The sequence below is a fragment of the Palaemon carinicauda genome, chromosome 15, assembly GCF_036898095.1.
Source record: "Palaemon carinicauda isolate YSFRI2023 chromosome 15, ASM3689809v2, whole genome shotgun sequence".
In the NCBI taxonomy this organism is placed as follows: domain Eukaryota; kingdom Metazoa; phylum Arthropoda; class Malacostraca; order Decapoda; family Palaemonidae; genus Palaemon; species Palaemon carinicauda.
The window spans coordinates 2,946,602-2,959,264 of NC_090739.1; the positions used below are offsets into that span (position 1 = coordinate 2,946,602).

General features: G+C 42.5%; 1 protein-coding gene across 1 annotated transcript in view; it reads right to left on the bottom strand.

Annotated features, from left to right (window-relative positions):
• Positions 1-1,342: 1,342 nt before the first annotated feature.
• meigo (Solute carrier family 35 member B1 homolog meigo) overlaps positions 1,343-12,663 on the bottom strand; it is a 64,376-nt gene continuing 53,055 nt past the window's right edge. The window contains exons 7-9 of the mRNA XM_068388058.1: positions 9,440-9,546; positions 9,064-9,217; positions 1,343-2,057 (exon numbers count right to left, since the gene is read on the bottom strand). Coding sequence (XP_068244159.1) covers positions 1,984-2,057; positions 9,064-9,217; positions 9,440-9,546 — 335 coding nt within the window. The 3' untranslated portion in view covers positions 1,343-1,983. The remainder of the gene's footprint in view (positions 2,058-9,063; positions 9,218-9,439; positions 9,547-12,663) is intronic.

Genomic DNA, 12,663 nt, shown 5'->3' on the forward strand with positions numbered 1-12,663 from the left:
CAGATGTATCCCGTTTGAGTGGAGCCCAGCTAAGACCAGAGAAAACACTTGGAGAGAAGTGGACACTTTGAAGCCTGGGGCTTTCAACTGGTACACTATTGCCTTTCTGTCTCTCTCCTGAACAGAGTTGGATAACTTGTTCAGAGGCAAGAGCTCAATAGCTTGTCTTCAGTCCCTTTTCAACTTCTTTAGGTTCGGGTTCTTATAGCAAGGAAATGGCTGCAAGGACTCATACAATACCTCCCTGCAAAATGGACAAGAATGCAAGTGCATATCCTTGTTTGTATTTTCATTGAATCCAGGTTTACCCAAATGCAACAGTGTGTCTATTTGTACATTTATTCTAGAAAGATTAAAAATTAAATTGGCCAAAATCAAGAGTGCTTGTCAGTTGAGTGGGGCTTTATCACCACATGTTGGTAGCTATAATCCCCATGTTAATGGTCCTTCCATCCTTGTTGAAGTTGTACTCCTATTAAAGGATTTTGGCTTGTATCTGTGTTGGAACATACTCCTATTAAAGGATTTTGGCTTGTATCTGTGTTGGAACATACTCCTATTAAAGGATTTTGGCTTGTATCTGTGTAGGAACATGTAAGAGTTAAATTTGGATTGTATCTGTGTAGGAACAGGGAGTTAAATTTGGAGATCGCTTTGATTAGTGTACCAGTTTCTTAAGGCTTTTCAATATATTTCACATTACACAACCTTACATTTTACATTTCATCAGTTATAATTAGATTGGTGGAAAGTTGCTTTTAATTTATCAATGTAAGATTAGTGGAAATTTATTTTGAATTTATAAATGTAATATTATTAGAAACAAATTATTAATGAATGTAAATGGTCCATTTTTTTTTTTTATCATCAAGCATGTAAAAAAAGATGAGAGTATACAAAACTATATCTCACAATGCTATTCAATAATGAGAATTTGTAGTATGAAGAATACAGTATAAATAGAGCAACATGAGTGCTTTATTGTTAAACCCATGTTTAAAATGGCTTAATGACACCACATCTATCCCCATAGGGCTTATCCTAATATTTGTTCTAAAATAGTGATTTGAAATTGGCCTAATAATCAATTATTTTTCATAAAGATACATATTGCTCATTAATATAGTGAAATATATAATTACCTGTAATTGAGAAGTGCTTTTAAGCTATTATGTAACATTTATATGCACAAAGTGCAGAAAACAGGCACAAAGGAAAAAAGTACAAAATTATCAAATCCTCATACGTTTCCAATATCAGTTTTATTCAAAATCTCTTAAAAAGCAGTCTCTTGTGCACATAAAGTCTTGATAGACAAAAAAGGGAAGTAAAAGTCCACAAACTTGATTCTCTTAGCAATTTTACTATACCATTGGGTAATCAAAGGATAATTCATATAAAAAAATACATTAGTAACTATCGATAAATAAGACCGAGGTTGTAACTGGATGAATAAATTTTAATCTATACAAAATGTACTTGTTGCAGCATGAACAATACACGAAGGATGGATGTAAATTGGACGATAATAGTGCCAGTTTATTAATACACTGCAAGTGCTGCATAAGGTACTTTCTGCTTAGTATAAAACTATAAAAGCATTATTATCTTCAACAATGATCGGCTTTAAATAAAAGAAAAATTTTCATTTTTATGACCAACATACAATAATTTCTCTGCTTATGTTACTTGACATCCTTGCTTTCAGCTTAGTAAGCTGTATCCCATGTCATGGATGAGTTAAGTAAAGCCTTTTTAATTATCTCCTATTTAACATTTCTCATACCTAAAAACGAGAGTATTCGATAATATAAATAAATATATTTCAACAACTACAAACCAAACAAAACAACAATCATCCACCAAGGAGCTTTATATTACAGTTCTCTGACAGCAATTATATCCACACATACTCACTCACACCATATATAATGAAGGGCATAATCTTTTGTGTGAGATCCCTGAATACAATTGATTATATATTTATTCTTTGCTTGCTTTCACTTCTACCAATTCCTTTTTTGGAGCCTTTCCATAGATGGCATCTAAGGTTAAACCTGGTGGGAGAAAAGTAAAAACAGTTACAAAGATAAATGTCTTCTACTGTACATTTGGTTTTAAGAAATGTAATTTTTTAAAGCACAAAAGTTTTTATACAACAGTTAATTATGTGTTCCTAATGTTTCCAGATTCACCCGTCAATAGGGTTGCAGTATTAAAATCATGGGGGGATCATACCTTGTGCATGACAGATCCATGAGTCAGATACAGTACTAGGTAATGACTAAAATTTAGATAACTTGGTGGCATTTAAAAACCTGTTATTTTTGTAAAAACCCAATTTCTTTAGGAAATTTTTTTTAAGCTGTACAAACCCCCCCTTTTTTTTTTTTTTATAAAAGTACATACAAACTGTCCTTTTTAAAAAGCCTTTCGAAAAGGGAGACTCGCTGCTTGATGGGTAGGAAATTGGCCTAGAATAGAACTGGTTGGTTCTCTTTCTTCCATGGAAATGTTAATCCACCTAGTCCCATATGGAAGCAAAGGATGACTTCAGCAACTTCCTGTCTCTCATGAGTTTAAGCAGACTGACAAGGCCTTGCCTAGATGTATTATACATGGTCAACTGGGGACACCCTTCCCCTGAAGGGGATATTAGTCCATAATACTATATAAAATGTAAGTTTCAACCGCTTCGCCCCCAAGAGAGGGGGCAGAAAAATAAGGAAGTCATTTGTTCTACCATTCATTCCAGATCACCATAAACAAAATGCTTACTGATCCAGGCAGGAACTGTGCTGGCTACACAACTACATGAGCAACCACCACAGGACCAAGCACAAAGATGTCAAGGGCCTTGTTTGGTATATTTTTGAAGGTAAAAGGCTGAGAAGGTGGTTTGGAGTTTCATGCCTTCATCACCTTGCGAACTGAAAGGTTTCTTTTTAAGGCTTAAGGTAGGGCCTATATCACTGACTTCGCAAGCTCTGGTCCTAGCTGGTATCTCAACTCTATCAGCTGTCAAGGCTTAGGCTGTACGGATCGTTTCACAAAGCCACAAAGATCGTATTCCTTTACACCTCTTTCTTGGTCCTGCCCTGCGCATGCTAACTAAGTGTTGTTGAAAATCAGGCCTGAGGTCTCAGATCCTCAACAGATAGCAAGCCCTCACGGGACACAACTGCATCTCTTCTTGATCACTGCCCGACACCTCAAGTAAAGAGGAGATGGAGGTGGTCTCAAACCAGGGGTTGTGCACCGACAGGTTCTTGGTTTATGGCCACAAAGCCATGCACAAAACTAAAGTAGACCTACTTCCACCCCTTCATCCAGAGAACCCGAGATCCATAATCTGCACTAGAGTTGCTTCGAACAAAGAAGTATCCATGCTGCGACACATCGCAGAAGACCGCTCACTACCCCTAGTAAGACAGTGACAGAGGACCATTGCAGGTACCCAGACATCTGTGCAGTGCCTTGCATTAAGCCCTTTGCTCAGAGATGTTGGATAGCCTCCAGTCGTGAAATTCCAGCAACTTGATGGATTGGTGGTAACTCGGAAGATAGGGTAGTTCTTTTGAGACCTCAACTAAAGTGCTAACAGATAGGAATACCACTCAACTAAGCCACCTGGGAGACACCAGGGTCATCCTGACTCCTGGCTAAACAGAGAAAAGGTGTCTTTGAACATGGCCAATGGGTTAATCCCCACAGGGCAAGAAGACCACGCTGCGCATGATGGTTGGGACCACCGACCCCACAACCTGGTCCTGATGACTGGGTGTGTGTGCGCTACTACATTCCTCTTGTCCAGAATGTACCTGGCTAAAAAGTTCATGGTGTGTAACGCTGCCCAGACATGCATTCGCTTCATCAGCTTACAGAGAGGGTATGAGACAGTGGCCCCCTTGCTTTTTGAAGCAAGCAACTACAGTGGTGTTATCGCTCATCAACACTACTGAGTGCCTCCCCAAATATTCTTGGAATGCTTGCTGCAATAGGAAGGCTGCCTGCATTTCGAGGATGTTAATGTACAGATACATTTTTTCTAGGGACCAAACCCCTGAGACAACCAGATCGGGCAGGTATGTGGGCCATCTCCTTCAACGCACTTGAGAACAGTTGCATGTCCGGATGCTGAGTCAAGTGATACCCCAGTCACCAAGTAAAATATGGAGCCTTGGTGGCTGACCAGTGATCTTTCCACCGCAAATGAAGAGATCTCCAAAGGCGCTTGTGTGAAACGAGTTTTTCAAGTAATGAAAGGTGGTCGAGAAGATGCTGCCAATGCCGAACTGGGACTTCAGTCTTGAACAGAAATGGATGTGCAACCTCCTTAAGCTTGCTGATGCTATCATCTGGCATAAAGACTTACTGCTGCTATATCTTATTAGCATTCCCGAAGTACTTCAACCTCTACTGTACTTTGATAGGAAGTTAGACTAACAGTTTATCACAATCTCCAGATTGTGACAAAATGCAAGAATCCAATCGTGATTCTGTTGCAATTGCATCACTGAAGAGGCAAGGATCAGATCATCATTTAGATACAAAAACAGACTTATCCCATGTGAGTGGGTCCAAGCTGCTACCAAGGTGAACACACCTGTAGAGCTGTACACAGTCTAAAGCACAGTCTTGAACTAGTACACCATACCACAATGGGAAAAGCAAAGGCACTTTTGAGAGGAGGACCGAAGCATAGATATTTGAAAGCTTACATCCTTCAGTTCCACTGATAAGTCCCTCTCTGATGGAGCACAACAGTCTTATTTCCTTCCTGAAATTAGTTTGCCATACAAACTAGTTCAGTGGTGAGTCTATAAATGGTTTCCAGCCCCCAATTGCCTTGTCCAGCAGGAAGAGTTGACTGTAGAAGCCTGGAGACTAAGCACATTAAACTCCAATATCCTTTCTACCTGTCCACAAGGTCTGGTGCTTTCATCGATGTTGGGAGGGTCTAACGAAAACTCTATTGGTGAGATGGGGGAAGGCGATGGTTCTGAAAGGGTAACAAGCAACGGTTACAAAGGCCACTCACTACCCACGATTCAACCTCGTCTCTCTGCCAGAATGTCCAATGGCAAAACAGCCTTAACCCTACTCTTGGCAGCAGGGAAACAGGGAAATGCCAGCGTTAGCGTTTTCCTCTCCCTCCCTCCCTCCCTTTCCTCCACTGCCCTTCCTTAAAGGACAATTTGGGGGCTGGAAAAGGCTGTGCTTGTACAGGATTCTTTCTGAAAAAAGGTTGTGGGCACGATCGGGGTCAAGGAACAGGCACAAGGTCCTTTCTTGCACCCAAACACAAGGATTTGGCTTAAGTTCCCTTTAAAGGGCAAGGACCCTTGAGAAGACTACATGCTGGATCAGGGAGCCCTTCGAAGCTGTGCTCAAATTTTCCACCTTCACATGATTCCTTGGAAAGAGAGATGTTGCCATCCACACCGAAGAGTTTCGAAGCAACAGTTACCTTTAGGCTGATTTGTTTTGAGAAATGGTGAAACCAAAGTATCCCTTATCTTCAAAACCCAGTTAGCCCACTAGTATGCTAACTTACGTGCAAGGATGGTCACTACTTTCCCATCAGATAATGACTCAAGCCAAGAAACAGCTTGGAGGCAGGCCATGGCTGACCATTCCATGGCCATCAACTCAAGAGGCCATGAAAGATTTACCTTTACCCTTGAGTCTATCCAACTGCACACACTGATGGATCAACCTGCAAAGGAGATGACACAACACATTTCTGGTGCATAGAACCATCTCTGCCTTGAGAGGGGGGAAGGGGCAAGATTCTATTTGACTGGCTGGACTCTAGAAAGAGTTCTCGGATCCACAGATTAGACTATTAACTTGTTTAAAAAAAAAAAAAATTAACCAAATCTGACCAAGGCAGCCTCAAGCCTTGAGGGGAACCGAAGTACTGATCAATGACCGGTCCAAGGTCAGGTGTTTTAGAGGCAGATGAATCTCGAAACACATTCATGCCTAAGCAGGATAGAGGGTGTGGCTCTGATGATTCAGTTTTCTTCACACAATTATAACCATTCTGTCTTTGACATAAACTGAGCTGAGGAATGCCCAAGAAGGCCGACAGCAGGGGGGAGAACCCCGGGCACTAATCAGGGCAGAACTGAAAGGAGTAGCACATTCTCTTCCCTCTGTTGATCGAGGTGGTGGTGGGATGTCCATGGGGCAGAGGAACGGGGAAAATGTCCGTCTATCACCAACTCCTGGTCTTCAATCGCACACAGCCTCTACCGAAGTATTACTGGATGAGGGAACGGGAGTCAATCGTCCAGGTAGGCAGGGTGCCAAACCTCTTCCATCTACCAGGGAACAGAAAGTGTACAGGATCCTTAGACTCCTGTCCCACCTGGCTACCAGGATTATGGTCGGCCATCCTCCCAGAAAAGGAGGTGATATCGTAAGGAGCCCTGTCCTGATGCTTAAGGCTGGCTTTCTTGGACCTCTTATTCTTAGCTTAGAAAAAGCCTCAGAATTAGAGCCAGAGGTGTTAGAGCATGATTAGAAAGAATACTACACACATTTCTTTCTTTTCTTCGGGCTCTGCCACAAAGTCAAGGTCTGAGCGAAGTGAGCTGGGACCAGGTAACGGAGGCTAACACAAGGGTGACCAGGTCAATGGTGAGGAACTAGATAACACCTGGCATCGGGCTCCAAACATAGGAGTGACACTTTTAGGTATAGGAGCATTATCCATCCACACAGGTGTCACCTTACAAGCTTTAATGGGGCAGGGGACACAACCATACCTTTCACCACTGGCATTTCCTCTGGAGACACTGGCACCAACTGGGGAGAGGTAACTTTAGCTACCAGTTCCCTCCATAAAGTCAAAGGGAGCCTACCTGAAAGACCTAAAGAGGCCCAAGCCTTCCTAAGGTTAAACTCATTATCAGTGGTGTTTGCATGGAAACAGGTGGAGAGCCTGAAACTTCCAATGAGGTGCGGAAAACACTGAGGGGGAACTATACACGCCATCAGAACCTGAAAAGCCTGCAAATGTAGATCCGAGGCCTCCATGCTTCCGACACACACACTCCAGGACTGAGCCAGGGGGCGTAAGTTTCTCTTTTTTGCCCTTAACAGCCTGCCACTGCACAGGAGGCCATGACTTACATTCATGAAACTTGAATGATTGTGAATAATCATGCCCCTACAAGATGCACAGTGTGTGTGGATTTACTGCACAGCCAGTTTACACTAACAGGTTGCAACATTCACCTTTACTCTGGAAAGACTAAAACACTTGCTTCATTTCCATTACAGGAATTATGACAGCTTTTTCCTGAAAGAAGAAGAAAATAAAAAAATTTGCATTGGGGCACAAGGTACAGTATGTCCATACTCATTGCAGCAGAAATTCAAAGTGGGGGCTCTTCTGATAGGTGGAAGGGCGAGGCTTCTACCCTGTGCTCACCACCTGTTGCTAACCACCTCGTTAACAAATTCAACAGCCGTTCCAGCTTACGCTGAAATTATCTCCCTATTTAAAAGGTTGAAAGATTTGAATAAGAGTAAGAACAAATACTAATGTAATAAATCGCTCATTTCTTAATGGAGTTCAATTCTGATACTATACAGTACAGCATTTAGAAATTCCTAATCATTTAATAGCATTAAATGACAAAATGCCAAAAAACTTCGCTTTTTATGCAATATTTCATAGATCAATCCATTCACTAGTTTTATCTGTCAGATAGAATGTAGCTTCACTATATGTGCACTCTATGGCTCCTCAGTTACATAGTTTTTCACCTTCTAAAATTTTTTAATGAACTATTAGCGAGGCAGCAAGATTCGTCAGTGGGAAGAAAATATATCTGATAACTGAATTTGTATAGAAAAGATAGTTTTGAATTGTAAAAACATCAGTTTCCTAGAAGGATTTAGTTAGAGTATTTGAGGACTATATGTCAAGAACCATCTTTCTGATAGCCTAAGGGTTTTACATATAATACTGTACATATATGCCCAAAACTGTAAGGTTTATAAAGCTAGGCCTTTGGAACAGGTAAGTCTTTCAGAATATGAACAAGTCTTACCATTTACATGAAAAGCTGTAGCAAATGACCCTGTATATCTACATCTATTGACAATGCCAAGAACAATAGAAAGTTAAACGTAAATCATGTTAAGACAAAAGATAATGAATCACAACTACAGGTCCAATTGGACTTTGTCCAACCATTTAAGAAACCTCTATTGAAAAAACAACAGAAAACTTACATTGCCAAGTACCTGCAGGTAAAATGGAAGAGAAATCTTATGTATAAAGGGAACAAGAGTAAAGAGTTCATTATTGCTTGATGATGCAGTATTAACAACTGCTAACCTATCAGTATTGATATTTCTAAGGTAAAAGGGATAAGCATGACTTCTACAAAAAGGTAATCAGACCCTGCCACTATTTTGTGAGCTTCAGAATATTCAAAATATATGACTGATTAATCTTCTGGCAATATCCATACTGACAATGAACTCAGAGTTCTAGTGTAAGCGAGTTATGCAATTATTGATTACTGCTTAAGAGCTATAAACACACAACTTCATGTTTCTAACCAATGTAAGTGATTGGGTGATAACTTCATTTATTTTCTCTTTCCAGGGAATGCGATTGTGTTTGCTGAAGTCTTCCATAGTCTATCCAACCCCACGTGAAACTACTTGGGGCTCCATTTATCAAGAGTAACCAATTACCCATTGGGCTCCCTTTGTATATTAGGAGTTAAATAAGTTATATTTTGAAAATAAATTTTCGTTGGTAATTTTAGTTTTAATGTCGGCTGGCGACCTCAACCTTCCTTCATTTCATGCCTTTTTTTTTTCATGTCCTAGAGTCATTAAACAAGACCCGACTTTGCGGATGTAACACTATACTGAGTAGGTGGTCAAGACATTTGTGAGGATCCAGATGCCACATGTGTGGTGAGACTACATTCTTCTGTCCAACAGATAAAAGTTTAAAAAGATTGATAAACAGGGGGATACATGGATTGTGAATTAATTGGGGATATGTGGAAATAAATATTAGCTTACCAGTAAATACTAGCGCTGTCCCAGCCCACTGTCTATCTGAAAGTACATTTCCAAAGAACAGCACTGAACCTAAAACTGTGAAGAACTTGCGTGTAGTAGTGACAATTGAGCAAGGTAGAGGCCCAAAGTCACTCACCATCAGGAATATGAAGAACTGAAAATAAATCCAATGTTATAAATACAAAGAAATTTTAAGTTCAGCAAAATTAATATAAAAACAGCAGCAGAGGAACTCTCATGTTTTAAAAGTCTTTCAGACTGGACAGTATATCAAAGCAAATATTGTAAAAAATAAACTACTTAGGACTATCACACCAACAGTATTTGCTATTTTCAAATTGAAAAGAGAAGAGTGTCAAACAAAGCTATTCCTTACCTGACCAAATGCACTGCAAATGCTGAACAACATCATCTTTGAAAGAACTTCGGGAAAACGCTGAACAAAAGCTGCAAAGGTAAACAGCTCGCCAGTCACAAGAAGAGCTGTAATAAGAGTACAATATTTTAGTGAAGAAAATTTGACAGAAAACATTTGAATTTTAAAAGTACAATAATTCTATCTATCTATTTACCAAGGCACTTTCCCAAATTTTGGAAGGTTAGCCAACATCAAACAAGGAACAAAAGGTAACACTTTCATGCAAATTCATCAATCTTATATAGCCCTCACAGTTCAAATGTCCCGAGACTTAAATTCTATGAAGTCTAGAAGACAGAAATGGAATAGCTAAAAGCCATTTTTGAGCATATACAGTATTCCTGACCCATCAGTAGTTAATAGTAACTAGTTTCATTGTTTTTCAGAGATTAAACCTGACACAGCAAGAATAAGAGGATGACAAGTAAGTAATTAGGAAAATCACAAATTTTGAGTAATTTGTATTTTTCCTAACATACTTACCTAGAACTACTTTCTTAGGAGTTACTGGTAACTCTTCCCCAACCGACCAGAATTTTGTGTAGTTTACCCTATTCCCATTTTCTATGGGTGACCTCAGGCGGAGTGATACGCGACCCGGGGTCAGAGAGCGTGCTAGATTAGGTCGTGCTCCTCAGTAAGTTTCGTAGCCAAAAAGGGTTCTCCTCAACCCTGCAGGACCCTCGGGGAAGGATGGGCGGGCCATAACCCGAAAGTAGTTCTAGGTAAGTATGTTAGGAAAAATACAAATTACTCAAAATTTGTGATTTGTTCCAACACAGAGTACTTACCTAGAACTACTTTCTTAGGAGACTTAAACTTTAGGAGGAGGGAGTGTCCTGCAGGGACTAGGGTCTGACGGTTTAGGAGCACGATCGGGCGAAAAAAGGGGGCACCTCGAAGGGGAACTAGGTTCCGATGACCCCTACTAAAGGCTGAATGAAAATAGGGGAAACTACCCAAAAAACTAACTTAGTGTCTAAGTGGCTTGCCTCTGAACCATTACTTCTGAGACGTATTTCTTGTCGAAGACGTATATCCTGGCCGCCAGGGCCTCTTGATTCACACCCACGTTGGGGATTAAGGGTAAGGGAAAGGATGATGGGGGGGGAAAGGTAAGGGATGAACTTGTGTCTCATGGCTTACCACCCCTGGTTTCCCTGGGGCCATGACCTTTAAATCTTTTGCAGGGCTGATATGACTGGGCCAAGGTTGAACCCGTCCCAGGATTTCCTAGAGCAGTCCTTCAGGTAAGGTTCCGTGAAAGTGGACTGTCTGGACCAGGTACCCGCTTTCAGAATCTGGCCCACGGCCATGTTCTTCTCAAACGCCAGGGAGGTGCCTAGACCCCTAATATCATGAGGCCTTGGCCTACCTGGAAGAGGGATTCCCGAAACCTCGTAAGCTCTCTTGATTACTTGTCGCAACCAAAAGGAGATTGAGTTCTTAGAAACTGGTTTCTTCACCTGACCAGTTGAGATGAATAAGCTCTTGATCTCCGGTCGAAGCCTGGAGGTCCTTTCAAGGTATTTTCTTACTGCTCTGACAGGGCATAAGAGTAAGTCTTTAGGGTTGTCTGACCTAGGGATTGCTGGGACCGAAAAGCCCTCGAACCGAGGATCCCAACAGGCTGGGTTCTGCGTTTTGGCCACAAAGTTAGGGACGAACCGAAAGGAAGCCTCCCGCCACCCTTTTGAGCGTGAAACTTCGTACGATAATCCGTGCAACTCACTAACCCTCTTCGCTGAAGCCAGGGCTAAGAGGAACACCGTTTTGAGGGTGAGATCCTTATCCAGGATGTCCTTGAAGGGCTCAAAGGGAGGTTCTGACAGGACTTTGAGTACTATGGCTAGGTCCCACTGCGGTACCCTCACCTCCTGTGGGGGGCACGACTGCTCAAAACTTCTGATGAGCATCGAGATGTGCCGAGAGGATTCCAAGTCAATGCCCTTCAGGAGGAAGACTTGACCTAACGCTGCCCTCACTCCCTTTATTGCCGGAATGGACGAGCCCAAATCGTCCCTGAAATACACCAGGAAGTCCGCCAAGTCGTGGATTGAGGCCCCCAAGGGCTTGATATTACGGGAAGCGCACCATTTCGAGAAGACTGCCCATTTTCCTTGGTAGACAGCGATAGAGGACCACCTTAAGTAACCTGACATCCTCGTCGCGGTCCTCGATGAGAATCTATCCTTCTTCAGAAGCCGCTCGATAACCTCCACGCGTGAAGGCGGAGGGACCGAGGGTTTTCGTGAAACCTTTGGAAGTGGGGTTGACGAAAAAGGTCCGGCCTGTCCGGGAGAGGCCAAGGAGGAAGAAGGGCCAGTTCTTTTAAGTCTGCGAACCACTCCCTCTCCAGCCACCAAGGCGCGACCAAAGTCATCTGAAGGTTGGCTGTTGTCCGTACTCTGTTGAGGACTTGACGTATCATTCCGAAGTGGGGAAAAGCATACACATCGAGGCCGTCCCAAGGGTGCTGGAAGGCGTCCTCGAACGCCGCTGACGGATCTGGAACTGGAGAACAGAACACGGGGAGTTGGGCGTTCAGACGTGTGGCGAATAAGTCTACTACTGGGGAACCCCACTTCAGTATGACTGACTGAGCTGTGTTTGGATGTAGAGTCCACTCTGACCCTATTACTTGGCCTACTCTGCTGAGGCCGTCCGCCAGGACGTTCCTCTTTCCCGGGATGAACCTTGCTGTGAACTCGATCCCTTCTTCTGCTGCCCATTCCAGAAGTTCCGTCGATAACGAACATAGCTCTTTCGACTTTAGACCCCCTTTCTTCTTTATGTAGGCTACTACTGTGGCGTTGTCGCACATCAACGCTACCGTGTTCCCCCGGAGGAGATGAACGAATTCTCGACTCGCTCTCAGCACAGCCATCATCTCTAGCACGTTTATGTAGTGCTTTGCTTCTTCGCTCGACCATTTTCCCTTTGTCGATTGGTCGAGTAGATGAGCGCCCCAACCTTCCTTCGACGCATCCATAAACAATAGGACTTCCGGAGGGTCGGGTGCGAAGGGCATCCCCAGCTCGGTGTTCCTCCTGTCGTGCCACCACTGCAAGGCTACCTTCGCTTCTGGGGAGACCGGAACCAGTTTGTGGGGGTTTCTCCCCTGAGACCAATGTTCCTTCAGGTTCCACTGCACTGCTCAAAGTTTGAGTCTCCCTTGTGGC